General features: G+C 47.1%; 1 protein-coding gene across 1 annotated transcript in view; it reads left to right on the top strand.

Moving 5' to 3' along the window:
* The window catches only part of LOC137639468 (uro-adherence factor A-like), a 54,097-nt gene extending 35,641 nt beyond the window's left edge, over positions 1–18,456 (top strand). Inside the window, exons 3-5 of the mRNA XM_068371742.1 lie at positions 4,473–6,702; positions 17,921–18,107; positions 18,413–18,456. Of these exons, the coding sequence (XP_068227843.1) occupies positions 4,473–6,702; positions 17,921–18,107; positions 18,413–18,456 (2,461 nt within the window). The remainder of the gene's footprint in view (positions 1–4,472; positions 6,703–17,920; positions 18,108–18,412) is intronic.
* Positions 18,457–26,194: the final 7,738 nt, after the last annotated feature.

Below are 26,194 nucleotides of genomic sequence, written 5' to 3'. Positions count from 1 at the left end.
CAGATACTGCGGCTGCCTGCTCCCACCCTCCTCCTGTGAGAGCTCCACCACCGATACGCAGTCCACCCTGCCAGACGCATGTTCTTGCTGCACCATCTGCTAACATGCGTGAGCTACCGCATCAGCAGTGGGAAGGTTCTGTAGAGCTGCCGGGTTCCAGCACTATGCGGCATTCTCCGCAGCCCATGCAGCATGCTCTGCATACCTTACAGCATGCTCCGCATACCATGCAGCATGAGCCGCATACCTTACAGCATGCTCCGCATACCATACCGCATGCTCCTCAACCCACCGCAGCCCCTCCCACGCACCAGCACTCTGCTTTTGTTGTTGCCAGCTCCCACACTCCGACTGCGGAGAAGGTTGACGATGCACCCGTGGGCCTACACCTCCCACGGTTGTGCGCCCGGCATGGCTTCCTGCTCTCACACTCTTGTTGTGAGAGCTCCTCCACCCATGCACAGTCAACCCTGCCAGATGTATGATGACTCCCACACACAGAGCACTCCGTTGCCGTGCGTGAGCTACCACAAGCTGCCGTGTTTTGACACGGTGTGTCAGCCTCCGCAACACTCTGTGGTTACCGCCACTCGCCAGCAGCAAACTAGTCAGTCAGGAGTTGAGGCTTCCCCACACAACTTTGGTTGTTGCCAACTCACAAACTGTCATACAGTTACATGACGTTGCATTCTGGTCTGCTACTTATACACCAGTGCTGTATGTCCTCACGCTCCTGTTGTGGTTGACAGTTCAGTTTTTGACAGTTCACAGACTGTCAAGCAGTTTCATAACGTTGCCTTCTGGTCTGCTGCTTTTGCACCAGTGAAACCCTCACTGAGAGAACCTAGCTTTTCTCGGATATGGTTCCTGTAGATGAGAAAGTGCTGTTCTCCCTCCTTCTGATATTCCCTTGAGGACTCTGTCATTTGGAGAGGAGCCTTAAGCTGCTTAGCCTCCTATGGACTTTTATTTAAGCATAACATGCTTCCAGGGAGGGTAATGGTTCCGCTTCAGTCGCTAACCCCGTCTGTTGCCACACCTGCTCCCTTAGACCTTGGGCTTTGTTGCAAGACATGCAGTCCAAGCTTAGTCCTTGATAGAGGATTTTTTACGGAGAAGACCCTTCTTGCCAACGACCTTCCTACCGGTTGGTTGTACGCCCTGTTGACGCTGAGGTATCCTACTCACGTCCGCCAGTTGAGATGGTTCCTCCACCGGTGCGACCCAGTGTGGGTTGCCAGTCGCACGTTGATGTTATGCTACTCTCGGAGGTGGTTGTGGACGTTCAGTGTGTCACTGGGAAGACGTTCAACAACCAGCAGAGGTGACTTGTTGTGACGCAGTGCGGCAACCTCAGCAACCCGATAAGGGGTTGTCTGTACTACCCAGACAGTCTAGACAGTTTCGGGTTGTCGCTGTACTTCCTCGCTTCCCCATGGTTGACAGTTCACAGACTGTGCAGCAGTACCATGATCTTGTGTCCGGCTCCGTCACGCATCCACCAGTGCGACCGGATTCAGCGAGTCAGACGTTGCCCACTCCGTTGCCGTTTCCTCATCAGTTTCGGATGAGGAACCCTCTGATGAGGACATGGCTGAACAAGAAGATCAATCCCCAGCCCTGCTATCCATCCAGAAGATGCTGAAGAAGGAATACGGCCCTGTCAGGCTGTGGATGAGTCTGGTTAGGACACTGTCATCCGTGGTGCATTTGGTGTCACTTGGAAGACTACACCTCCGTCCTCTTCGGTTTCATCTAGCTCTTCACTGGAAAAGGACAAGACGCTAGAAGCGGTCTCGATCCCGGTTTCCGGAAGATAAGTCTGGTCTAACCTGAGGAAAGGACTTTATCAACCTTTTATAGGGTCTTCCCCTGACTGTTCAGACTCCCAACCACGTTCTCTTCTCAGACGCATCGGACGTAGGCTGGGGTGCGACCTTAGGCGGTAGGGAATGCTCGGGATTATGGAACTCGCGTCAAAGGACAATGCATTTTAACTGCAAGAAGCTTCTGGCAGTAAGTCTGACCTGGAAAAGCTTCAGGTCTCTCCTTCAGGACAAAGTAATGGAGGTCAACACGGACAACTCCCTGCTTTGATGTTCATCTCCTAGCAAGGAGGGACCTACTCTCTGACATGGTGCGAGTTCGCTAGTGACCTCCTCTCCCGTTCAACAGGTCTAGACTTTTCACTAGTAACAAATTTCTTCCAAGGCAACTTGAATGTCTTAGCAGTTTGTCTCAGTAGGAAGGGACAATAATTCCAACATATTGGACCCTCCACAGAGATGTATGCAAGAGACTTTGGGTCACCTGGGGCCATCCAACCATAGATCTCTTCGCAACCTCGATGTCCAAGAGGCTCTCAACAGACCCAGCAGTGGTTCTTTTAGATGCCTTTCTACTAGATTAGTCTCATCTAGATCTATATGCATTCCCTCCGTTCTAGTTTGTCAACAAGGTACTGCAGAAGTTCGCCTCTCACGTTGGGACAAAGTTGACACTAGTTGCTTCCCTCTGGCCCGCGAGAGAATAACTTACCGAGGTACTTCGATGGCTAGTAGACGTTCCCAGAACTCTTCCCCTAAGGGTGGACCTGCTACGTCTGCCACGCGTAAGAAGGTACTCCAAGGCCTCCACGCTCTTCGTCTCACTGCCTTCAGAGTATCGAAAGACTCTCGAGAACTAGAGGTTTTTTCGAAGGAGGCAACCAGAGCGATTGTTAGAGCAAGGAGAACATCCACCCTTAGAGTCTACCAATCGAAGTGGGGAATCTTCCTAAACTGGTGCAAGTCAGTATCCGTATCCTCGACCAGTACCTCTGTAACTCAAATAGCTGACTTCCTCTTATCTGAGAAAAGAGCGATCTCTTTCAGCTCCCACTTTCAAGGGTTACAGAAGCATGTTGGCATCAGTCTTCGTCACAGAGGCTTAGATCTTTTTAACAATAAAGATCTACAGGACCTCCTTAAGTCTTTTGAGACCACGAAGGAGCGTCGTTTGGTTACACCTGGTTGGAATTTAGACGTGGTTCTAAGATTCCTTATGTTAGACAGGTTCGAACCACTTCTATCAGCCTCCCTGAAAGATCTCACCTTTAAGACTCTTTTCCTGATATGCTTTACCAGCTAAAAGAGTCAGTGAGATTCATGCCTTCAGCAAAAACATCGGATTTTCATCCGAAACGGCTACATGTTCTACATCTTGGTTTTCTAGCCAAACACGAGCTGCCTTCTCGGCCTTGACCAATATCGTTCGTTATTCCAAACTTATCGATATGGTTGGAAAGGAACTAGAAAGAGTATTATGTCCTGTAGAGCTCTTAAGTTCTATTTTAAAAACCTTTATGAGGCCCGTCTGAAACTTTATGGTGTTCAGTTAAGAATTCATCTTTGCCTATGTCAGAGAATTCTTTATCCTATTATTTTCAGACTGTTAATACGAGAAGCTCATTCCCTTCTGAATGAGGAAGACCAAGCTTGGCTGAAGGTAAGGACACACGAAGTTAGAGCTATCACAACTTCCGTGACCTTTTAATAAAATAGATCTCTGCAAAATATTTTCGACGCAACCTTTTGGAAAAGCTAATCAGTGTTCGCGTCTTTTATCTTTAGAATGTCCAGTCTCTTTACGAGAACTGCTACACTCTGGGACCATTCGTAGCAACGAGTGCAGTAGTGGTGGGGGCTCCACCACTACAATTCCCTAATTCCAGAACCTTTTTAATCTTTCTCTTGAAATATTTCTGGGTTGTCCGGAAGGCTAAGAAGCCTTCCGCATCCTGGTTGATTTGGCGGGTGGTCAAATTCTTTCTTGAGAAGCGCCTAGATTAGAGGTTGTGATGAGGTCCTTTAGTATGGGTTGCAGCCCTTAATACTTCAGCACCTAGGAGTCGCTCAGCATCCTAAGAGGATCGCTAGGCTCAGTAAGGAAGACGTACTTAAAAAGGCAGAGTAATGGTTCGAGTCGACTTCCTTACCAGGTACTTATTTATTTTATGTTTGTTATTTTGAATAACGGCTAAAATAAGATACGGGATACTTAGCTTCTTTGTTAACATATATGCTGGTCTCCACCCACCACCCTGGGTGTGAATCAGCTACATGATCATCGGGTAAGATTAATATTGAAAAATGTTATTTTCATTAGTAAAATAAATTTTTGAATATACTTACCCGATGATCATGAATTTAAGGACCCGCCCTTCCTCCCCATAGAGAACCAGTGGACCGAGGAGAAAATTGAGTTCTTGTTGACAAGAAGTACTCGAGTACCTGCTCACAGATGGCGCTGTTGTGTACACCCCCACCTGTATAGCGATCGCTGGCGTATCCCGACCGTAGATTTCTGTCGGGCAACAGAGTTGACAGCTACATGATCATCGGGTAAGTATATTCAAAAATTTATTTTACTAATGAAAATAACATGTTACAGAAAGGATACATTGAAAAAATTTTTTTTCTCATTTTTTTCAGGCTTAAATCGTTATCCGATGCAAAAGTTGAGACCCCAGAGAAGAAGAAAAAACATAAGAAAAAGAAGGCTGAGAGTGAAATAGAAGAACCAAGGAAAACAAGAAAAAATGGGATTGAAGATGACTCCATAGGATGTGATAGTGGAAAAGAAGAAAATATTGAGAAAAAAAGGAAAAAATCAAAAGTTGAAGAAGTGGAGGGTATCAGAAAGAGAAAAAATCGTCAGAAAGAAAATTCTGAAGATTCAGAAGCAGATAAAGAAGATAATACTTTAAAGACTGACAGCTTAAAGAAGACAAAAAGGCTAACTCGGCAAAAGTTGAGGGGATCAGACCAGGATTCTAGTGTTGAGGTAATTAAAGTAGAAGAATCTAAAAAAAAGAAAAAAAGAAAGCAACAGTGTGAAGAATCTAATGAAAGTGAAAGTGAGGAACCTCATGAGGAGGATGAGATTTTAAAGAAAACTAAAAAGCAAACTCATAAAACATTAAAAGATAAGGGGCACAAGTCATTAAAAAGACCTAGTAATGAAGAGATAGATGAAAGCCAGCAGTCAGTTGAATCAAGTGAGATCACAGCAACCAGTAGTTCAAATAATCACAAGAAAGAGATCTCTTTGGATATGTCTGTTACATCAACGGATGAAATTGAAAGTAATGCACTGAGGAAAAACAAGCGTTGGAAGAAAGACAAGGCTACAGAAAGTGAGGTGTTAGAAACAAGTAAAAAATGTTCGGAGGGTGGTCCAATAAATAAGAAACTCTCAAAGTCAACAGTTGGAAGCTCTAAGGAAGATGAGAAACTATCTCAAGAGAAGGAAGTATCAACAAGCAATTTTGCTGATGTGGAGTGTGAAGAGGCAGCTGAAAAGAGTGTCACAAGTGAAAACCCTTCGGTAGAAAGCTCAGAGTCTGAACTAGTTTTCTCTACTATTGATGACGGTTACAAACCTGGCCCCAAGAGCAAGAGACGTCGTAGACATGCCAAAAGGAAGAAAAAGTCTGTTCCAAGCGAGGCTAATGAAGAGGCCTGTGTTAAGAATGCAATCCCTCATTCAAGTAGCTATAACTTTTCTATGAATGCGAGTCATAAAAATAATGTGTCAACAACTAGCACAAATAAGCATGTTGTTTTTGGAAGTGATGATGAGGAGGAAGTATCTTGTCACAGCAATTCATGTGATGGTAATGACATAGAAATAGTTGGACAAGTTACAAGACCATCTGGGAAGAGTTTTCTAAATTCCTTTCACTCAGAAACTCGGAGTATCATTGATATAGAAGGAGAGGATAATTTTTATAGAGAACATCTTGATCCTAGTGCATTAGATGTTACAGCAGATGACTTAAGGAGAATGTATGCCCAAAGGATTGGTCCCTCTCTAGATGCGCTTAGTAATATAAGAAGAATGTGTGAACAGAATACCCTTACTGTTGTCCGTGTGACTTCAAAGACTGAATCTGTAACAACCCAGACTTTTAGGCTACCTGATGGACCAGCACAAACTTTTAATCGTGGTCCTCCATCATCTTTCCCTCAAGATTTTGAGGTGAATGAGAATATAAGGAAAACATTTAGGAATCTGTTGTCCCTTCAAGACTGTAGGGAACCTTTGATTTTGAAACCGTCCAGGGAACCTAATGTGTTCCTGGGTGAGATAGATGTGGAAGAGGAGGATTTGCAGCTGGAGACTCCGGAAGTTATTGGAAGTTCAGGTTATTCATCTCCTATACAGGCTTGCCCTGAAGATTCAGATGTAGAACCTGATATGCTTCTCGTATCTGATCAGTCAGACCTTAAGGAGAGTGAATGTACACCACTGGATGACAAGCCAGGTCCATCAACTAGATCCGCTAAAAAGGATGCCCCTCGACCTTATCATGCATTAGGGAGGCTTTTGATGAGTCTAAGGAATCCAGGCTGCTCCAGAGATCACGAGGGAAAATTACATACAGAATTCAGTCCTGAGGAAATCAACGAGGCTAGTCACCAACCAGTGATAGAGATACTTGATGATGCATCCAAGGGGGATAATAACACTTCAAGTGCCTTGGCAGATGCAGAAAGTTCTGATCCCCTAAATCCAGATGAATTGAATGAGGAGGCAGATGTACAGGAAGCAGAAAATTGTGGTAGAAATACCAAGTGTAAGCTAAATGAAAAGGATGAAGAGGATTTGTCTTCAGGCTTGACAAAGGAATTGAAAGGAGATCAGGTGGAAGAATTAAAGGTAATACTATTTAACATGGTTTTCCATGAAATTGTGTTTTGTATATTACAGTATTGTCTTTTGGATTGATGAAAAGGAAGAGCAAAACTCAATTTATAAGTTTTCATATGCACGTGTATTCGAGCATTTGTATTATATCTATGAACCTCCCCTTATGTTCTTGTTGCTGTTTCACTGAAGCTAACAATGTTGACGTCAACCAAAAAAATATAAAAAATTTCCTTTGTTCCGTAACCGAAATACAAACCACGCTATTTACAAAGGGTTACCTTTTAGCGTAGCTGAAATGGCGAGCCATTAGAATTTAACGAGGGTGTATTACCCCCGCGCTAGTTAGCGGGGGGTAGGGGAGTGGTAGCTAGCTACCCCTCCTCCCCCTCACACACAGGTGAATACTCACTTTCACTTTTGGCTCGGACTGTGACAGACGTCTCTGTCTTGGTCCTCTCTTGGCAGCCATTGTTTGTTTTGTCTTTACTTAATCGCTTACTTTTCATTTACTCAATATATATGTAAACATGTTTTCATGTTTGTATATATATTTGAGTATAGAAATAAGTAAGTTTCCTTTTCAGATTTGTGTGTGTAGTGTACGATATCTTCGTGGAGTCCTCGGCAGTTAGGCCACCACGGCGTAATTTTATGGGTGGCGATCGAGTTTGACTTATGTCTTTCTCTCTCTCTCTCTTGAGGTCGTTCACCCTTTTACTACGTGTTACTACGCCCTTGTAGCTTCCTTTCCGTGTGGGGGGGGGTTGCTACGCCGTACGTTTGTCTCAATTAGTTATGAATCTAATTGTACAGTAGTTGTTTTTTGTTTTTCATTTTGTAGAACGATTCCTTTCGGGGTTTTCGTTCTTTCTTTAGTGTTCATTCATTTTTAAATTACATAATTACATAGTTACATAATTATAATTGTTATAATTCTGTTTTGGTTACAGCTCTCCTTCCGTGAGTGTAAGTGGTTGTGAGGGCACGTGCCTGTTGTGTAATTCTTGTTCCTTTCCCTCGGGATTCCTCTTCGGAGCCTTCCCGGGGGAATGAATGTGTACTAATATTATTTGTTTTATTTTTTTACAGTTACCGATCTAGTTCGTTTCTGTAATATGGCAACGGTGTGAGCTGTCTGTTGAGTCCTGGGGATTCGGCTGTTGCTGCCTCCCCCCTTGTATTTTCGTCAGGGGCGTGTCTCCTTCTACTGGAAGTACTCCCGTGACGACGGACAGCTCTCCAGTTCATTTTAGAACTCTCAGGAGGCTTGCCTCCTTGGGCGGGTAACTTTCCTTCCGAGGAAAGTTTTTCCTGTCCAGGCTTGAGTTTTTCTCCTTTTGGGGGGTTCTTCTCTTGCCTTTTTTTCGTGCGACTATGCTCTTTGTGCTGAGCGGTCGCACCTGCAGTTTCGCTCAAGGGGCTGGGCAACTGCAGGAGCTCCTCTTCGGAGGATTGCTCCTTTTAGGTCACTGGCTGACCAGTCTCTTCCACGAAGTGTTTCTCTTTCGTTCGCGAGAGAGTACACTCATAGAGACTCCTCTTCGGAGGTTTCTTCTGTTGCTGTTGCTGTTGGCCTCCCTCGCCGTAAGGCCCACCGTCCGCCTCGTCGTACTGGCCCCTCTACAGATCCTACAGCCCCTGCCGAGTCGCCCCGTGCGCGTCGACTTCATGATTCTGGTGTATTCTAACCAGCAGGGGACGCATTTTCACACATTCACATCTTGCAGTAGAGATACCGGGATGATTGAGATTCTCTCAATACCACCATCGGCTCTCTCATTCCAGGCAGGGGAATGTTCTCTCAGACTATCCGAGCAGAGCCTCGTAGAGAGAGTGTACCTGGGGGTCTTTGACCTTGGGTAACCAGCAAGTGCTGGTCTGGGGGACCTGATCGCGACAGCTTGGAACCTCAAGCTTCCGCTATTCTTCCCCCCAGTCTCAGACCCCGAGACTCTGGCAAGATGCATTCCGGTGATGGTGGGACAACTTCGATGCCTGCGTCTTCCCTCCTTTTTGTCTGTGGACAATGGGTCTCAACAAGACCAGGTTGTCTGTCAACCTTTCAATGGGAGAGCTCCACTGGGACTATGCGCAGAACGGTTTCTGGACCCTCTGCTTCCCCTGACGGAACTCCCAGGAGAGTTTCTCCCACGGCGCAGACTACTCAAGCAACCACACTGCGACATCTCTCCCGAACCGGGGCGTCGCTTCGGCTTCATGCCTGGAGACACTACGCTTCCTCCTCAAGAAGAGACAACCCGCTACAGTCGCGGTACGGAGGTCGCGTCATCTGCGATAGTCATCCACAGGGGTCTCCCAGGCAAAGTGAAGAGTCTAAGGTGGTTGGTGCCGTGGGAGATATACCTCTTCCCTTGAGGCCTCTTCTCCAGCAATAACGGTCTTATTGCCTTTCGGCGGGAGGAAACTCCTTTCCGGTCTCGGCAATGAAGCCTGTCGCTCAGCCTTTCCCTGACCTTCAGGCTTAAAGGAATAACTTTTTCCTGCCCGCTGGATCTATCCTCGCTCATGCGAAGCTACGATCGTCCCTGCCCTAGTCGGAGGAAGACCTCCAACTTGGAGCATGGCTCGGACTTTTAGTCCTTTAAGAGATCTTCTCAAGACCCTTTACGACAGGCCTCGGATTGTATTCCGCCTTGGGTCTCCTGCTCACTCTGGCCACGGCCAGTGTGTAAGCAATCTTCTTGGTCTCTTACGACTCCCCCCTTTCTAAGGAAGAGGGGAAGGCAACATTCAGGCTCGCTCCTGAGTTGTTGGCTAGACTCAGAATCTGGGGGTCCCGGCCCTTCGGTCCGATTCTTTCAAGATTTCGAGTCTCCATTCTGTATCTGATGTCCCAAGACCTTCTCTTTCTTGCCAGTAAAGGAATCGAGAGGTTAGCGCTGGGAACAGCTGCAGTTTGTCCTCAGTTGCAGCCGATTTTGGAGCACAAGGAGGACATGGGGGAGAGTCACCAGTATACCTCTTCAGCCCGGACTCAAGGACATTCATCTCGACCTGTCTCCAGACCTTCCCCCGTCACGTCGCCCTACAGCACGATGTTGGATACATCGCAACGTTCCTCGCCTTCGAGTAATACTACTCTGTGATGCAGGTGCTACAAGCTGGAGTCTGGAAGCGTCTAATGACCTTCGCAGCCCGCTTCCTGCAGGGCGTGACCCACAGGAGTCTCGATACGTTTTCTATCGCTCTGTGGTGGCTACACAACAGCTGGTCTAACCTCAGGCTCCTTTTTGGACAGGTAGCAGAAGGTTGAGGGCATTGTTATCAGGTTTTAGTCTGCATGAACGAAAGAAGTATGTCTGGCCCTTACTTCTTTCTTCATCATCCCCTCTACGGGGAAGCAGCATCCTGGTCTCTGCATAGCTGACCTCGAACCTCTGCAGGTAAACCATGCTTCCTTGTGTTCCGAGTATTGAGTCAATACTGTCGCGTCCCCCATACCCTGACGGGGTGGTATTGGGAACGTCCTAACCCAGAGTTCCTTCTGGAACTCCAGGTCAACTGCCTAGGACGGGTCACACTTCTTCCTTCACACACAAGCTTACGTAGGCCACATGGTTCCTTGCGGAGCAAGGAACTTGTGAGGTGCAGGGACTCCTTTTCTCGAGTGCGACTCACTGATTCTGAGTCCCCGGGTAAAGCCAAAGCCAGTATGGCTGGGGACTTTCCACCCTTCCTAAGGGGTAAGTCACCCAATGTAAATAGCGTGGTTTGTATTTCGGTTACGGAACAAATGACAAATTCGAAGATAATTTGTATTTTTCCTAACCATACAAACCTTAGCTATTTACACATATTTGCCCGCCAGCCCTGTCCCCCAAGACAAGTCCTACCTCTAAGTGAAAGTGAGTATTCACCTGTGTGTGAGGGGGAGGAGGGGTAGCTAGCTACCACTCCCCTACCCCCCGCTAACTAGCGCGGGGGTAATACACCCTCGTTAAATTCTAATGGCTCGCCATTTCAGCTACGCTAAAAGGTAACCCTTTGTAAATAGCTAAGGTTTGTATGGTTAGGAAAAATACAAATTATCTTCGAATTTGTCATGTTTTTTCCCTTCAATAGGCTATGCCTCCTGTCCACCAATGGGACAGCTGGTGGTTAAAATTAGCTTTGTTCAGTCTCTATCATTGCATTATACTTAACAGATGTTTTTTCTTACTCTAGTAATAGGACTTTCCCGGAAAGATTTTGGAAACCATAGTTGTTCCGACGCGATATACAAACCTCGTAATCATTTAACATAGGAATTGGCTTCAGTGCAGCTGAAACAGCCGAAGAGAAAGAAAACCAGGCAGTTGTGCTGATTGGTTGGCTGGCGGTATGGGGCGGAGCTTAGCTCTGCCCCCACCACCACCAGCCCACTTTCCTCATTTCACTCGCTTCGGCTCAACGTGGATGGTTGTGCTACACTCCGCTCTCTACTCTGCAGCCCTTTGCCTTCTCTTGTGCTTGTGTACTAGTATTGGATGATTGTTATGGTGAAGAAAGTTACTTGCAAGATGCGATGTTGTGCAGGCCGTGGCGGCCACTGCAGTAGGTGACTTTCGTCACTTTCTGTAGACCCGCACATGTTCTGCCCGACATGCAACGGGAAACCTTGCTCTCAAGGTTCTCCCTGCTGAGAGTGTGAATCTTGGCCGCCCTTGCAGTGGCAAGCTTTCGAGAATTGACGCAAATATCGCCGGACCCCTAAAGCTTCTTCTGCTTCCGAGAGCTCGCCTCTCTCAAAGGAGAAGAAGGGTGGGCCGATGATAAGTGTGTCGCCGCAAGAGACTGCCACAGCAAAGTCTACTCAAGCCCTCTCTGAGTCTGAGGAGGGTGTGAGTATGATTTTGGGAAGCTCGGATTCACAGCCTGTCAGGGAGTTCTTGGGTTTCGCCGGGGGAGCGGGTGACCTTAGCGCTCCCGCTACTTCGGCGATCTCAAGGGACACCCGACAGATTGTTGGACCGTCTGATAACGATGACAACATGTTACCTGGTAAGATGGAGGAACTTGGGGCGTCTCTCGGATCATCAGGTAAGCCTGACTTGAATTTGTTAAACCGTCGTTTAACTCTGGCGGACGAGCTTGAACAACGTCATTTTAATGATCTGATTGTTGATGAACACATGAATGTAACTGATTTTGTAACTATCGACTCCCATGTTCCCTGATGCCCGTTGTTGTTGACCATGTACTTGATAAAGCATTTGTTCCTGGCAAAACACAAACTTTTTTCAAGGGTAAAATAACTGCTGGACTCCCCGTTGAAACAAGGGAGAGTAATGTTTTAAACACTGATATTAATGTTTTAAACACTGATATTTCTGTAAGGACTGCTGGCAAACCCTTTGCAGCTTCACTCGCAAGTCATTTAGAATTAAAATCTGCTAAAACCCCTGCTGATACAAGATGTTTTTCAGGTTCACCACGTTCACTGACCACGGCTCATCCTACGGACATGGCTCAGGTATCCTCTACGGCTTCGAAGTAGAGATTCAGTGCACCCTCTACTTTGATTTTAGCTGAAGATACATTTGTTCATCCTCGTCCAGTGTCGTCTGCTGTTGCCTCGACCACCATTCCAGTATCTCTGAGGGGGTACAAGAAGAGGAAGCGTGGGTGGTATTCCTCTCCTAGTTCCTCTTCCTCTCTCTCCTCCTCTTCGTCTTCATCTTCTGACTCTGGCTCTTCTCCCCCAAGGAGAAAGAGGAAGGGTAAGAAGAGGAAAGCGAAGAGGGTCAGGAAGGCCAGTCACAGTCGAAGGGACATGGCGCCCCGAGACACCTCTTCTCCTCTGGAGGATGAGGGCGACGCGAGAGATTCCCGCGTTCTCCGTGCTTGTGGGATTGTTCATGGCGAATCTCGCGCAAGGCCTCCATGCACGACAACCACGCTTGAGGGCATGGGTATCGTTACCCAGAGCACAGTGACGGGGTCCTCGGGCCTCTGAGCTGCTGTTCAGACTCGAGTTGAACCGCTCTTGAGCGGGAAAAGGAGAGTCCTGACTTTGGCACGAGAAATCACAGCTCTGGTCTCTCGTGAAAAATCCGCGGTACGCACGACTACCTCCACGGGGGTAGCCACGCGGACCAACTCCGCGACTCGTGTGTCACGTGAGCAGGGAGCAGGACCAGAAAGCCGTACACTCGACCCGCGCGACTCAGGCCCGGCATGGAGCCACCTCACGGCTCAGCCCACGACATGGGAGCCGGTCGTGCATGACCAGGCTAGCTCTCGCACATACCAGCCACACAAGGTGCAGCCAACCGCCATGCTTTCTGGCCGTGTAACAGGTGAGGCCGCGCACACCACACGCGTGACTAACCGGTATACACCTCCTGGTGTGAGCGCTGCAGTTCCCAGCGACCCCGCTCGCGCTCAAGCTCCTTCGGGAGCTTCGTGGGGCTCGCAGCGACCAGTCACACACACGGTCGCAGTGGGAACCTCGATGCATTGCGTCGGGGATGAACCCTGCCAGGATGTCATCATTCGTGCAGCTTCCCCTACACCTCCGGATGTAGAGGGACCGAGGGATCACCCACCTCCACAACCTTCACCTGCCGTGGAGACAGAAGATCCCGAGGTGGAGTCGCCGTTCGTAGGGGTCATTAACCTCATGCCTGAGATTAATGGCCTCAGGGCTCCTCCTGTGGTAGTGTCTGAGGATAAGTGTAAAGCCTTGGAGATCCTATGGGGAGCTCCCGAAGGTAGTTCACGGCCCATCATGCTACCTTGGTCGAGACAGCCTGCTCGAGTATTGGACCGAGTAAGTGACCAGATCGCAGGACTTGGTGACTCGCTTAGGAGTCAAGGTTCGAACAAGCCTCTCCCTCAACCACTCCAGCGACAGAAGAGGTACTACGTCGCAAAGTCTTTTGTGCCTTGTCCTCTCCCTCTCGACCCTGCAATAGGAGTGCTTGCTGGGGGTTCCACGGTCGAGAGTTTGAAATCTGAGAGTGTCTCCTTCTCGGCCTCTGAGATTTTAACTATGGAGTCCATCTCTGTAGCTGTTCTCCAGGCTGCTTCATGGCTCGACCACTGGTGTGGTACGGCCACAGTGTTCGCGCGGGACACCAAGCTCGTTACCTCCAAACACATGGAGCAGTACAGGAACCTAGCTTTGTCTGGTGGGAAAGCTGTTGCCTTTCTCTTGGACCAGCTTGCTACCCAGTTTGCCAATCTGATCCTCAAAAAGTGTGAGGCAGTAGCCGCTCGTTTGGCAAGACAGATTTGTTCAGGAGAGGCCCTGGACTCAGGGCGCTTAGGAATGCTCTTATTAGAGCTGCAACTTCTCTCTTTCCACCAGAGGAAGTTCGGGCCGCGCGGGATAAATGGCGTCTTGACTCGAAGGACTCCATTATCCACCAGGCGCAGGCTGCGAGTTTCAAGGGACCTGGTCCCGCGAAACTGTCCGCGGCCAGGCCGAGTCAGGCCAAGCCCACGGGAAGTAGCAAGGGTACTGCTGGTCGTGCTCCTGTTGCTCCTGTGCAGCCGAGACCTGCTCCTGTTTTCGCTCCTGGTCGAGGCACCGAGAGAGCTACCACACTGGCCCAATCTCCTTTGGCAACCCTTGTCAAGCAGGTACCACCAGGCGGTGAAGTCGCTCAGACTTCACACGTGGAGACTATCCAGCATCTCCTCAGAACGTGAGGCTTTTCGCGACTCACTGCGAGAGAGATGTCAGGGTACCTTAGAAGATCCTCCTCCTCGGTCTACGAGGGGAAGTGGTCGGTCTTCTGTGATTGGTGTAGTTGAAGGGGTATCTCTCCGGTCGGAGCCTATCTGACTCAGATTGCAGGCTTCCTAGTCTTTGCAGAGATAAGCTCCTTTCGGTTTCTGCCATTAAAGGTTACAGGTCTGCCCTTGCAATGGTATTCCGTCTGAAGGGCATAGATATCTCCAACGCCCTCGAGATTTCTATGCTCATTAAAAGCTTCGAACAGTCGTGTCCCCCGAGGGAACTTCGAGTTCCCCAGTGGGATGTCACTCTAGTTCTCGGGTCTCTTACTCGTGCTCCGTACGAACCCTTGAGCCGTGCCTCAGACCGGCACTTGACCCTTAAGACTGTTTTTCTGCTAGCCTTAGCATCGGCGAAGAGAGTCGGGGAGTTACACGTCCTCTCTTATAATATCACTCACGCAGAGGGTTGGAAGGAGATCTTGAGATTTGTGCCAGAGTTCGTGGCCAAGACTCAGAACCCAGCGATCCACGATCCTAGGTTCGAGGCCTTCACTATTCCTTCCTTACCGGATGCAGCGAGTGGCGGTTCAGGTGAGAGGCTTCTCTGTCCCGTCACGTGTCTCCGACGCTATCTTAAGTGAACTCGGCATCTCAGACCTGAATGTCGACGACTCTTCGTTAGCACCGGCAGAGCCAAGAGGGAGGTGTCGAGGAACACTATATCCTTCTGGATCCGTGAAATCATCCGCAAGCCGTATGAGACTTCCTCAAGAGTCCAAGCACCAGCGAGGGTTAAAGCTCATGAGGTCAGGGGCATTTGCCCCCACACTCACTTTCAAGAGAAATCTTGCATTGGGCCAAGTGCTGAAGGCTGGCGTTGGGAAATGCCAGACCACCTTTACGGCCTTTTACTTGAGGGAGTTTACGCACAAGTCCTTGGACACCTTTTTTCTTGGCCCTGTTGTAGCGGCTCAAGCTATTGTCTGACCTCTCCAGTTCCTCCAGGACAGGGAAGTCTCGTCTTAATTTTTATGGTATGTTTGGCAGTGTGAAAGCAGTGTGCATGTGCTCCGCCTTTCTCTCTGTCTCCTCTCTTGGAATCCCATACATCAAGACAAGTCTTCCCAGGTAAGATTGCTAGAGTTTGTTTACAGGTATTCTCCCCCGTCATCTGCTAGGCAGGGAAGACGGTGGATGTATAAACCCTTTGCCTTTTGGTGATGGAGGTTCATCTAGTCACTGTGACCTTAGGGTCGAGTTTCTCTTACATTCACGCTCTTACCCATCGCGCAACCCGGCTCCCAGTCTCTTAGACCCCACCATCATCATGACGGGTCGAGCGGCAGGGGTAGGTGGATTTAGTCCTCTGCTCTCATTCGAGACCAGGTCTATATCCGGGCAGTTAGCTGTTCATAAGCAGCAAAGGCAGACCTCCCACCAACCAGTGAGTCTTCCTATATTAAATGATTACGAGGTTTTATATTGCGTCGGAACAAATGACAATTTGTCCTAAATTGTATTTTTCCTAGCTATATAAACCCGTAATCATTTAATATAAATGCCCGCCTCTACCACCTCTCTCATGTTCCGCATTGAGCCTAAAGCGTTGGAATGAGGAAATTGGGCTGGCGGTGGGGGTGGGCGTAGCTAACCTTCGCCCCATACCGCCAGCCAACCAATCAGCACAACTGCTTGGTTTTCTTTCTCTTCAGCTGTTTCAGCTGCGCTGAAGCGAATTCTTATTTTAAATGATAATGGGTTTGTATAGCTAGGAAAAATACAATTTAGGACAAATTGTCATTTTGTATTGGCAGCTAATCAATGGATATCAGTCACTCAGGAAGGAGCTGGGCATTATCTCAATAAAACTGGATCCAAGGAGCCAAAAGCCGAGGAGACAGGGGACCTCACCTCCAGGGAATATGATCCACAGGGAGATCTCGTTTTTTGGACAATTCAGGCCTTCTCTCATAGAATTGGACAACATTCCACCTTTAGATATCTTATGCTATCTATATCGCGAATGGCCAAATCTGCAAAGATAAAAGTCGCAAATTGACGGCTGACTGTATTAATCTGTGGTTGAATCATGTTTTGAATGACAGTTCTTCTTCTTCTTCTTTGGATTGCCCGGAGCTTCTCTCCGGACGGGCTTTTTGACGGTGCGTCTAGCCCCTAGGTAGTTTCTCGGCGGGTAGGTGTGGTGGTTGCAGATCAGCGGGGCCTGGAAGTATATATATTTTTTTTTTTCCCCCTAGTTAGGGGCGAGAAGAGAGGTTTTATAGTGGTAGGGGAAAGGATGTATAGCAGAGAGTCCCAGTGAGTAGGAGAGTCTGGGAGAGGAAAGGAGGATTTCCAGTGGGAGAAGAAAGAAGCAGTTTTAAGCGTAAGTACTTATTGCTGCTTGCAGAAGTGAACCCCATTCATTGTAGGTTTCAGACATGTACTGTGGTGTCATAACAAACAATTAGAAGAAATTGACTAAGGTGTGAAGACTGACGGCTCTATATACTTATTTGGTAAATGTATTCAAATACTGTAAGTTGCTTGTGGTAAGTTCTGGTCCTTCTGTTGTTCTTTGTTATCTCGAGATGCCGTCAAGACGCCTTGTCCTCAACAGTTTCGTTAATGTTATAATTTTTTGTAAATTATTAGAAGTACAAAGAAACTTTCGCATTCTGTTCCTGTTTAGTGTTAACTATTGACTTGACTGCTTTGTTTTTGTGTTTTTATTTTCTTCATTTTGGTGGTTTATGCTCTTTTCCGGAAGCATGAATCTGTGTACACTTAAGTAGTGTTCCCAGTCCAATTCACAGGAATTAGGACAACTAAAGTTATGGTTCCTATAATCATCTAGAGCTACATAATAAATTTGCCACACTTCCAATACTGTATATACATTATCAAATCCTAACTGTTAAATTAAACTAGATTACAAGACAGTGATAGACAGTATTATAAATGGCCATATTACATCATACATATACCTAGGCCCTTCCCCCAATTTTGGGGGGTAGCCGACATCATCAAAGAAACAAAAACAAAAAGGGGACCTCTACTCTCTACGTTCCTCCCAGCCTAACAAGGGACTCAACCGAGTTCAGCTGGTACTGCTAGGGTGTCACAGCCCACCCTCCCACATTATCCACCACAGATGAAGCTTCGTAATGCTGAATCCCCTACTGCTGCTACCTCCGCGGTCATCTAAGGCATCGGAGGCAGCAGCAGGGCCTACCGGAACTGCGTCACAATCGCTCGCCATTCATTCCTATTTCTAGCACGCTCTCTTGCCTCTCTCACATCTATCCTCCTATCACCCAGAGCTTCCTTCACTCCATCCATCCACCCAAACCTTGGCCTTCCTCTCGTACTTCTCCCATCAACTCTTGCATTCATCACCTTGGCCATATTAGTTTATTGTATTTATTAAACATGTTTATAATTACTAATCTAGTTAATTTTCCATATTAGTGTGCCTGTAGTGTATTATTGTATTTGATGTAGATATTATATAAAGAATTTATCTGATGTTTGTTTTCAGGATGGAAATGGTAACAAAGATGCCATATTTTCAAAATATCCTATAATGAGGAGTCTTCCAAGGGTTGGCGAATTCTTAGCCATCAAAACGTTGGTTCTAGATGAAAATCTTTGTCCAGTTCATTCCAATTATATGAAAGTTCAAGTACTTGAAGTCAATGGTTTGGTGGTCAAAATGAAAAATATCCGTAAGTATTTCTTTCTATTTTAGTTTCTATCCAAATCATTAATTCCTAAAAGCAAAGCTTAAGGTAGAGCAAGTGTACAAACTAATTACAGTACAGTATACCTTTTTTACCCTATATTGGAAGGTATATTGCAGTACAACTTTTTGTAAGGTAAAGCTTTCTCTTAACATATTTTGCTTCATTATCTCTTTCATATTAGTGACAGGGAAGGATTAGTACTGTACTAGCTCTAGCATTTAGTACCCTTGATCTCTTCATTACATAATTTGTGGATAGTCAATGTGTTACTTGTCTCTTATTGACAGAATGTTCAGCTTGCATATTAGCTTTTTTTGCAGAACAATTTTAGTTATAGATTAGAAAAAAGGAATATCCTTTTTTTTCAAAATCAGTTGCCAGTGTTATAGTCAGTCAATTCAGAATCTGCTTAACCTTGGTTAGAAAAATGAAGAAAAGAGTTGAACAACACTAAAAGGAGAAATATGCCTACCTCCAGAAGGTAGCAAGGTCAGAAAATAAGGTTAGGAAGAAAGCTCCAAAGCTAGAAAGTAGAGTATTAGAAGCAGTCATGATACCTTTTACAGTAATCCAAAGATTGCTAATTCTTGAAAAGTGAAGTTGGAAGGAAGTAGATATTTAGATGTTATGAAGCCACTTGAGGAAGAGGAGGAGGGATTCTCCTCATGAACTCGATGGGACAGTGCCTGAAACAATAGTCATAATGGTTAGTTATTGACACCCACCATTGTTAAAACACCACTTGTTATTTTAATGACCTTCCCCAAAATTCATTGCGCTATATGGTTTTAAAGCATGAACTTCTCACTGAAAATTATAAACCAAAAAGTTTAACCTCAAAAATATAATAGCCACCTAGTTCCTGGGATGTCACTTGAAGGTAACATCAACTCAAAATGGAGTACATATATATTGTTTGCTTAAGCCCCCCTGACACTTGCACGCATTTCTGGCACGCACTGGGAGGTTCCCGCACTGTTCACTGACACGTTCAAGCATAGTTCACGTCAAGTTCACGCCACGTTCACGCCATGGCACGCATTGGCGCGACTAGTTCCCGCACTGTTCACGACACGTTCACTCAGCTTTCCGCATCTTTCCGCATCCTTCCGCATCGTTCACGCATCGTTCACGCTAGTTCACGACTTGGCCAAATCATATATAAAGACGGGGCTTCCTACATGATTTTTATCAAAAGCGTATTCTTGTGCTAATCTTTGATTAATATCCCCTGTATTAATGTATGGGTTATCTTTATAGATATTTGTAACAATTATACTTCTATTTAGTATATATTTTATTATTTAATTATTATTATAGGTAATTAGCTGGTTTGAATAATTTTTAAGCTTTATAATTTGCTGAAAAATTAATATTTTTTGGCAGTTATATGCTGATCAGATATTTGGAACCCACTTTACATTATCTTAGAATTTAATTGAAAGATGACTATTCCATTCATTAGTTTTTGTACTATAAAATCAGTAATTCTCTCTCTCTCTCTCTCTCTCTCTCTCTCTCTCTCTCTCTCTCTCTCTCTCTCCCCCCGAGGGATAAAAGGGGTTTAAAGTTAGTGAAAAATCAAGTGCAAATTCCTTAGATTCGCGCCTAGGCCTATGTTAGTGTAATTTTGCCGATAGACTTACTCAAAGGGTAAAGTTGTAGATTGTGTAGGAGAATAAAGGAAAAGTTTTTAATATATTATAAAAGAGCGGAATAGATGAATTTTAAATGTATTTATTTAATGGTGTATCTGTATAGGCCTACAGCTGTAGTAGGCCTACAGTGTCTATATCTCTGTATTTGAATTGTCTCTTTATGTAACCTATTATGTTTTGTGCTTTCTTTTCAGCTTTTATGCTCTGTTTGGTGAACTTCAAATCCTTGCTGATAATAATACCAGAGAGAGAGAGAGAGAGAGAGAGAGAGAGAGAGAGAGAGAGAGAGAGAGAGAGAGAGAGCTATCAGTTTATTTGGGCTCAAGCCATGTCGTCCTGATGGTAGTTCCTATAGGGTAGCTTCCTAGGGTATATTACAACTACGGCGATATTCCCAGAGAATTTACCTTAAGGTACCCAGAATTCTAACTCCTGGAGCGAATATCCCTAATGAAAGTACCAGGGATATCGCGAAATATCAGAGGACGTATTCTTGACACGCCACATGGCAATCTGCACCCCGAACAGAGATAACACTTCGAAGGGGTCAATTGGCAAGAAAACGAAAACGAGAAAGAAAAAGGAGAGCCGTTCGCAAGGCTCTCTCTTCTCCCGTTTCGTAAGCGTGCATTGCGCCGATTCTGGCGCCATCTGTATTCCTATTTGCGTAGCTTAACAACTCGGTGTTTTTTCCTGTGTTTCTCGCAAAATCTTGGATTTAATCGATTTATTATGCTTTCTCCAACTTCGTCTGCCTCTGATAAGTTGAGTATTATTTCTTTTATGTATAAATGTAGGCTCTTGGTAATTCTTAAAGTGATTAATAGTAATAATCTTTGTTACAAGAGCCTTTGCCTACCGGAGGCGTCCTGGACTCTGTCGCTCGCTAGGTATGAGTTTTAGTTAGCCAGAGCGACGTTCCCGGCTGTTTTGCTTTAATAATTTTAGCTGTTTAGCGTTACATAGGATTTCCTTTTTCGTGCTTTTAGTATTATTTGTTTTGGCGAAGTATTCGCCAATTCTGGCCTACGCTAGACCATGTAGCCTAGTCGTTTGGCCCTAGTACTTTCCTGCATGATTTTTGGATTTCCGAGTGTTTTAAAATTTTATTGAAGCTTTAGGCAGTTTTATACATTTAAGATTATGTTGATTATTTCCAAGATAGTATACGAGTGAGTTTCGGTGATTTAGGTAATCGATTCTCTTGGTGCCTAGGCTAAGTTGCCTATGGAGCCTTAGTATACTTTCTCTTACTCCCCGGTTGCTTTCTTTTCTTCGGAGAAGGTATGCAATCCCTTTCCCTCTGTTTAAGCCTTGGGCTTAACCCTAGTGGTTTATCTGAATTAATTTTCGATACAACTATATTGGGGTGTTACTGTACCTTCCTGTTCCAGTAAGTCTGGCTTCAGAGAGGGGCAGAATATCAGAGTTTTTTAGTCTGAGTCTGTGTTTGTCTGGCTTGGGGTTGAGCTCCCTCGCTAGTCTGACGCAGACATAGGAGGCTTAACCTCCTTAGGTCACTCCCGAAGGTTTCTGTACGAGATGATTCCTTCTTTTGTGATCTAGCAGACTAGCCCTTGTTGCTGTTCTCGGTGGGAGGATAAGATCCTTTCCCCGGGAGTAGCAACACCTTCCTTGCTTTAGTTCAGTGGGGGTTGGCTAGTATTGCTGGCCTCCCTCCTTGGATCTCCCTTAGGCTAAGATGAGTTTTCTTGGCTGCGGGTGATTCTTTACTAAAGCAAGGTTGGTAGGACCCTCTTTGTCCCTTCCCCCTCTATCTCTGTAATGGCCTAGCCGTTACAGTACTGTACGTCATTCTACATCTGGACCTAGTATAGGTTAGGATGTGGAATTGACTCAGTCCCTTGCCGGCCGGCAAAGGTCTTCTGCTTTGAGTGCTGCCCGGACCTCCCTTGGTCCCTCATCCATGTCTGTCTGTAGAGCCAGATGCATTGGTCAGGAAGCCTGAATTAGATTCTCCCCTTCCTTTTATGCACTCTTTCGGATTGCCGGGCTTTGAGGTAGTACACTCTCTTATCCTGGCATCCATTCTGTTTTCTTCTAGTGCTGTACCCGTCCCGGCTGCCGGCCTATGTGGCTGGCAGCCGGGCAGTCTGAGTTCTCTGGTTCTTTTGCTGCTGGCCGGCATCGGTTGTTACCTTTGCCGGCCGGCTATTGTCACGCCCTTGTCTGCCGGTCGCTACGAGCGGTGGCCGGCAGCCGGGTGCTACCTTGTGTAGTTGCCGGCCGACATTGGCTGTTGCCGGCCGGCAGTTACTGCCGGCCGGCACATGCATTTGAACCAGCGTTCTGCCGCCTGATAGCTGTTAAGTAGTATACTTTAAAGCTAGTTATGGTGTGTGCCGGCGTGTGAGCTCCACCTGTTTCCTCTGGAAATTTTTCATTGGTTACTCTAGGACAGATTAACCATACGATTTTATTATCTGGAAGGCTGCAACAATTGGTTGTGCGGGAAACACAAGTGTGTGTCTTTCCTTTCTGATTTGTTATGCTAACTGTGCATATCCAGTGATACGTAGTTCACTTGATACTCATGGAAATTTCTTCTCTTTGCAGGAAGCCCATCCGAAGTGCGGAAGTGCTTTCTGCAACGTCCGCAGTAAGAACTTCTGCGGACATGAGTTATGTAGGAGGCACGCAGCATGCGCTGTCTCCAAGGGTGATCTCCGGTATTGGGACCCTCAGGTATGTACCGTGTGCTCTAATCTGATTACTGAGGCTTTTGATTCCCCTAGGACGGCGGAATCAAGGGATATAGCAAGGGAGAAGCTTCGTACCTGGGTAAGGGGCTTCCAGAAGAACACCTCTGGACCTTATCTTCCAAGTGAGAAGATGAGGGCTTACCTTTTCCCTAGGGCATCAGCTGATGCAGTGATTCCCCAGCCTCAAGAGGAGATCCCCCTAGTTCAGATCCCGGTGGATGCTGAAGTCGCGATCGCCTTGCAAGACATCCAGTTGCACTATAGGATGTCAGACGTGTCCGAGCGTCTGGAGGAAGACCTCCTGGCAGACGGCCAGGATGAAGATCAAGCCCCAGACATTGTAGAGGAAGAGGCCGACGAGGTGTCGGCTGCTCCGGTTCAGATCCCTGAACCTATTCCCTCAACATCGTCCGCTCTCCCAGTAGAGCTGGGACAGGCCCTCTCCTCCATTGTTGGAATGATCCAACAAATGCAGAAGGAGAATAATGTGAAGGCGGCTGCAATGGAACTGCAGATGCAGAAACTTGCAGCATCACGTGGGCCCCAGAAAAGGCTCAATGTGAAAGACCTTCCCTTGTGCTCAGATGCTAACCCATGGAGATATGCTGAGCACATGCCGATGACGAGTGGGAAGATCGTCATGTCGGATAAGTTGGGTTCAGTTCCCCTAGAGGAGGTGGAATTCTGGCCCAGCAAAGGGTCATATCCGGACTGTTATGTCCGGTTGAGGAAGGAACCAGCTTCAAAGGAGGAGACAGAGCCGAAGGAGGTCATAGTGATGAACCATGCTAAGGCTCAAGCTTTGCTTTCATCTTCGATGAAAGAGAGGGGCTTCACGAACTCAAAGGTTGCTGCATTGAGTAAGAAGCTCCCTTCCTTTGTGTCCTCTCCTGTTAGAGCCTTCCCCTTTTTGCAGAAAGGGTTTGCGGCTGTGTTAAAAGCAGTCGAGGCTGGCAAGCCTTGCCCCTCCTTGGAGGAGTGTAAACCCTTGTCGCTGGCCCTACCTATGGACCACAAGGACTGGAAGGACGTTCATCTTACCTTCTCAGGCGGGAAGTTGGAGGCTGATATTGCCGGACGTCAGTTCGGTGAGAACCTCCCTATGCTGTCTGACTTTCTTTTGCGGAGAGAGCTCGAGACAAAAGAAAGACTGGCTGCCTCAATGTCTCTTCAGACCACTCTTGAGACGATGGCAAGTGACCCCAAGGTCCATGAAATGTTCATGGTAGTGGCCAAGACTCATCTGGCCACAGTGACGAAGGATCTTTACAGCTTCGTCAGGGCGAGGAGAGCTTGTAGGGAGTTCGTGTTCACCTCGGCTACGGTGAGGCACGAGCCAAGGAAACTAATCTCCTCCAACATTTGGGGCAAAGACCTTTTCCCTAGCGAATTGGTCAAAGAAGTTGTTGATAAGGCCGCCACGGAGAATAGAAACCTTCTCCAGAAGTGGGGCCTGTCTATCAAGAGAAAGTCTTCCCCGGATGAGGGTCCCCAACCAAAGAGGAAGACTAAGAGGACTAGGCTACCGTCTCGGCCAGCCAAGCCATTTAGACAGCAACAGCAACAGCAATTGCCGATGCCTTCAGTGCCCCAGATGGTGGCACAAACCCCGACCACATTCCAGTGGGTACCCCAGGCCGTGTCGACACAGTCCCCGGCATTCAACCCAACGTTCGAAGGGCAGTCAACTTCCTTTCGAGCAAAGCCTAGAGGAGCAGCCAGAGGCTCGTCTAGGCGCCCCTCAAGGGGAAGGGGATTCAGGGGTGGTCGCGGTCAGGGAGGCAAGACCTCAGGACAACAGTCCAAGTGAGTTGATACCGGTAGGAGGGAGACTTCAGAATTTTCGGGATCGGTGGACCTTCGATCCCTGGGCCCACAGCCTACTCAAGAATGGACTGGGCTGGAGCTGGTACAGCACTCCACCTCCGTGCCCTCGGTTTTTCCAACACTCCACCCCCGTTCTGGAGGAGTACATCCAAGATCTGTTGGAGAGAAAAGTGATCCGAAGGGTAAAGTCCATCAAATTCCAAGGGAGGCTGTTTTGTGTTCCCAAGAAGGACTCTGAAAAACTCAGAGTCATTCTGGACTTGTCGCCACTCAACAAGTTCATAGTGAACTGCAAGTTCAAGATGCTAACACTGCAACACATAAGGACCTTACTGCCCAAGAGGGTATTTACCATCTCTATAGATTTGTCAGACGCCTATTGGCACGTTCCAATCAATCGTCGACTCTCCCCCTACCTAGGGTTCAAGCTACAACGAAGACCATACGCCTTCAGAGCCATGCCATTCGGGCTAAATATAGCCCCAAGGATCTTCACGAAGCTTGCGAGCGTAGCTCTCAAACAATTACGCCTAAAGGGAATTCAGGTAGTAGCCTACCTGGACGACTGGCTGGTGTGGGCAGCATCCAAGACAGAATGCTTGCAAGCTTCCCTGCAGGTGATCCAGTTCCTAGAGTATCTAGGCTTCAAGATCAACAGAAAAAAGTCTCGACTTTCTCCATCTCAAAAGTTCCAGTGGTTGGGAATCCACTGGGACCTAATGTCACACCAATTCTCCATCCCGGCGAAGAAAAGGAAGGAGATAGCTGGTTCTGTCAAGAGACTTCTAGATTCCGAAAGGATATCAAGACGCGAACAGGAGAGAGTACTGGGTTCTCTCCAGTTTGCTTCGGTAACAGACCCGGTGCTAAGAGCACAGCTAAAGGATGCAACCGGAGTTTGGAGAAGTTATGCATCAAACGCGCGAAGAGATCTGAGAAGACCAGTTCCACTTCGGCTACGTACTCTTCTCAGGCCTTGGTCCCAAGCCAGACATCTAAAGAAGTCGGTACTTCTTCAGCCACCTCCCCCATCGGTGACGATTCACACAGACGCCTCGAAGGAGGGGTGGGGAGGTCACTCTCATCGGAAAAAGGCCCAAGGGACCTGGTCCAATCTATTCAAGACCTTTCACATAAACTTTCTAGAAGCTATGGCAGTGCTCCTTACCTTAAAGAAAGTCTCCCCGCGTCACTCGATCCACATAAGGTTGGTGCTGGACAGCGAGGTAGTTGTGAGATGCTTGAATCGACAAGGATCAAGATCGCCACCTCTCAACCAGGTGATGTTGGCCATCTTCCGATTGGCGGAAAAGAAGAAGTGGTACCTGTCGGCAGTTCACCTTCAAGGAGTCCGCAATGTGACAGCGGACGCTCTATCCAGGTTCACACCGATAGAGTTGGAATGGTCCCTAGACGCAGGATCGTTCTCCTTCATCTTAAGTCAAGTCCCAGAACTGCAGATAGACCTCTTTGCGACGAAAGACAACAAGAAGTTGCCCCTGTACGTGTCCCCGTACGAGGACCCCTTAGCGGAAGCAGTGGACGCGATGTCCCTCGACTGGAACAGATGGTCCAGTATTTATCTGTTCCCTCCTCACAACCTTCTGTTGAGGGTCCTCAACAAACTGAATCCTTCAAGGGGGTAGCGGCAATAGTGGCCCACAAGTGGCCGAACAGCGTGTGGTTCCCCCTGGCATTGGAACTACGGTTGAAGTTTCTACCGCTACCAGATCCAGTTCTGACCCAGCGAGTCCAGAAGTCGACTGTCTGCGCTTCATTACAGAAAACCCGGACCCTGCAGCTCATGATTTTCTCTCCCTAGCGGTGAGAAAGCGTTTCGGGATTTCGAAAGCCAGCATAG

This window comes from Palaemon carinicauda, chromosome 1 (assembly GCF_036898095.1).
Source record: "Palaemon carinicauda isolate YSFRI2023 chromosome 1, ASM3689809v2, whole genome shotgun sequence".
Taxonomy (NCBI): Eukaryota; Metazoa; Arthropoda; class Malacostraca; order Decapoda; family Palaemonidae; genus Palaemon; species Palaemon carinicauda.
Note: the sequence above shows the minus strand (reverse complement) of the source record. Positions and strands in the feature narration are given on the sequence as shown.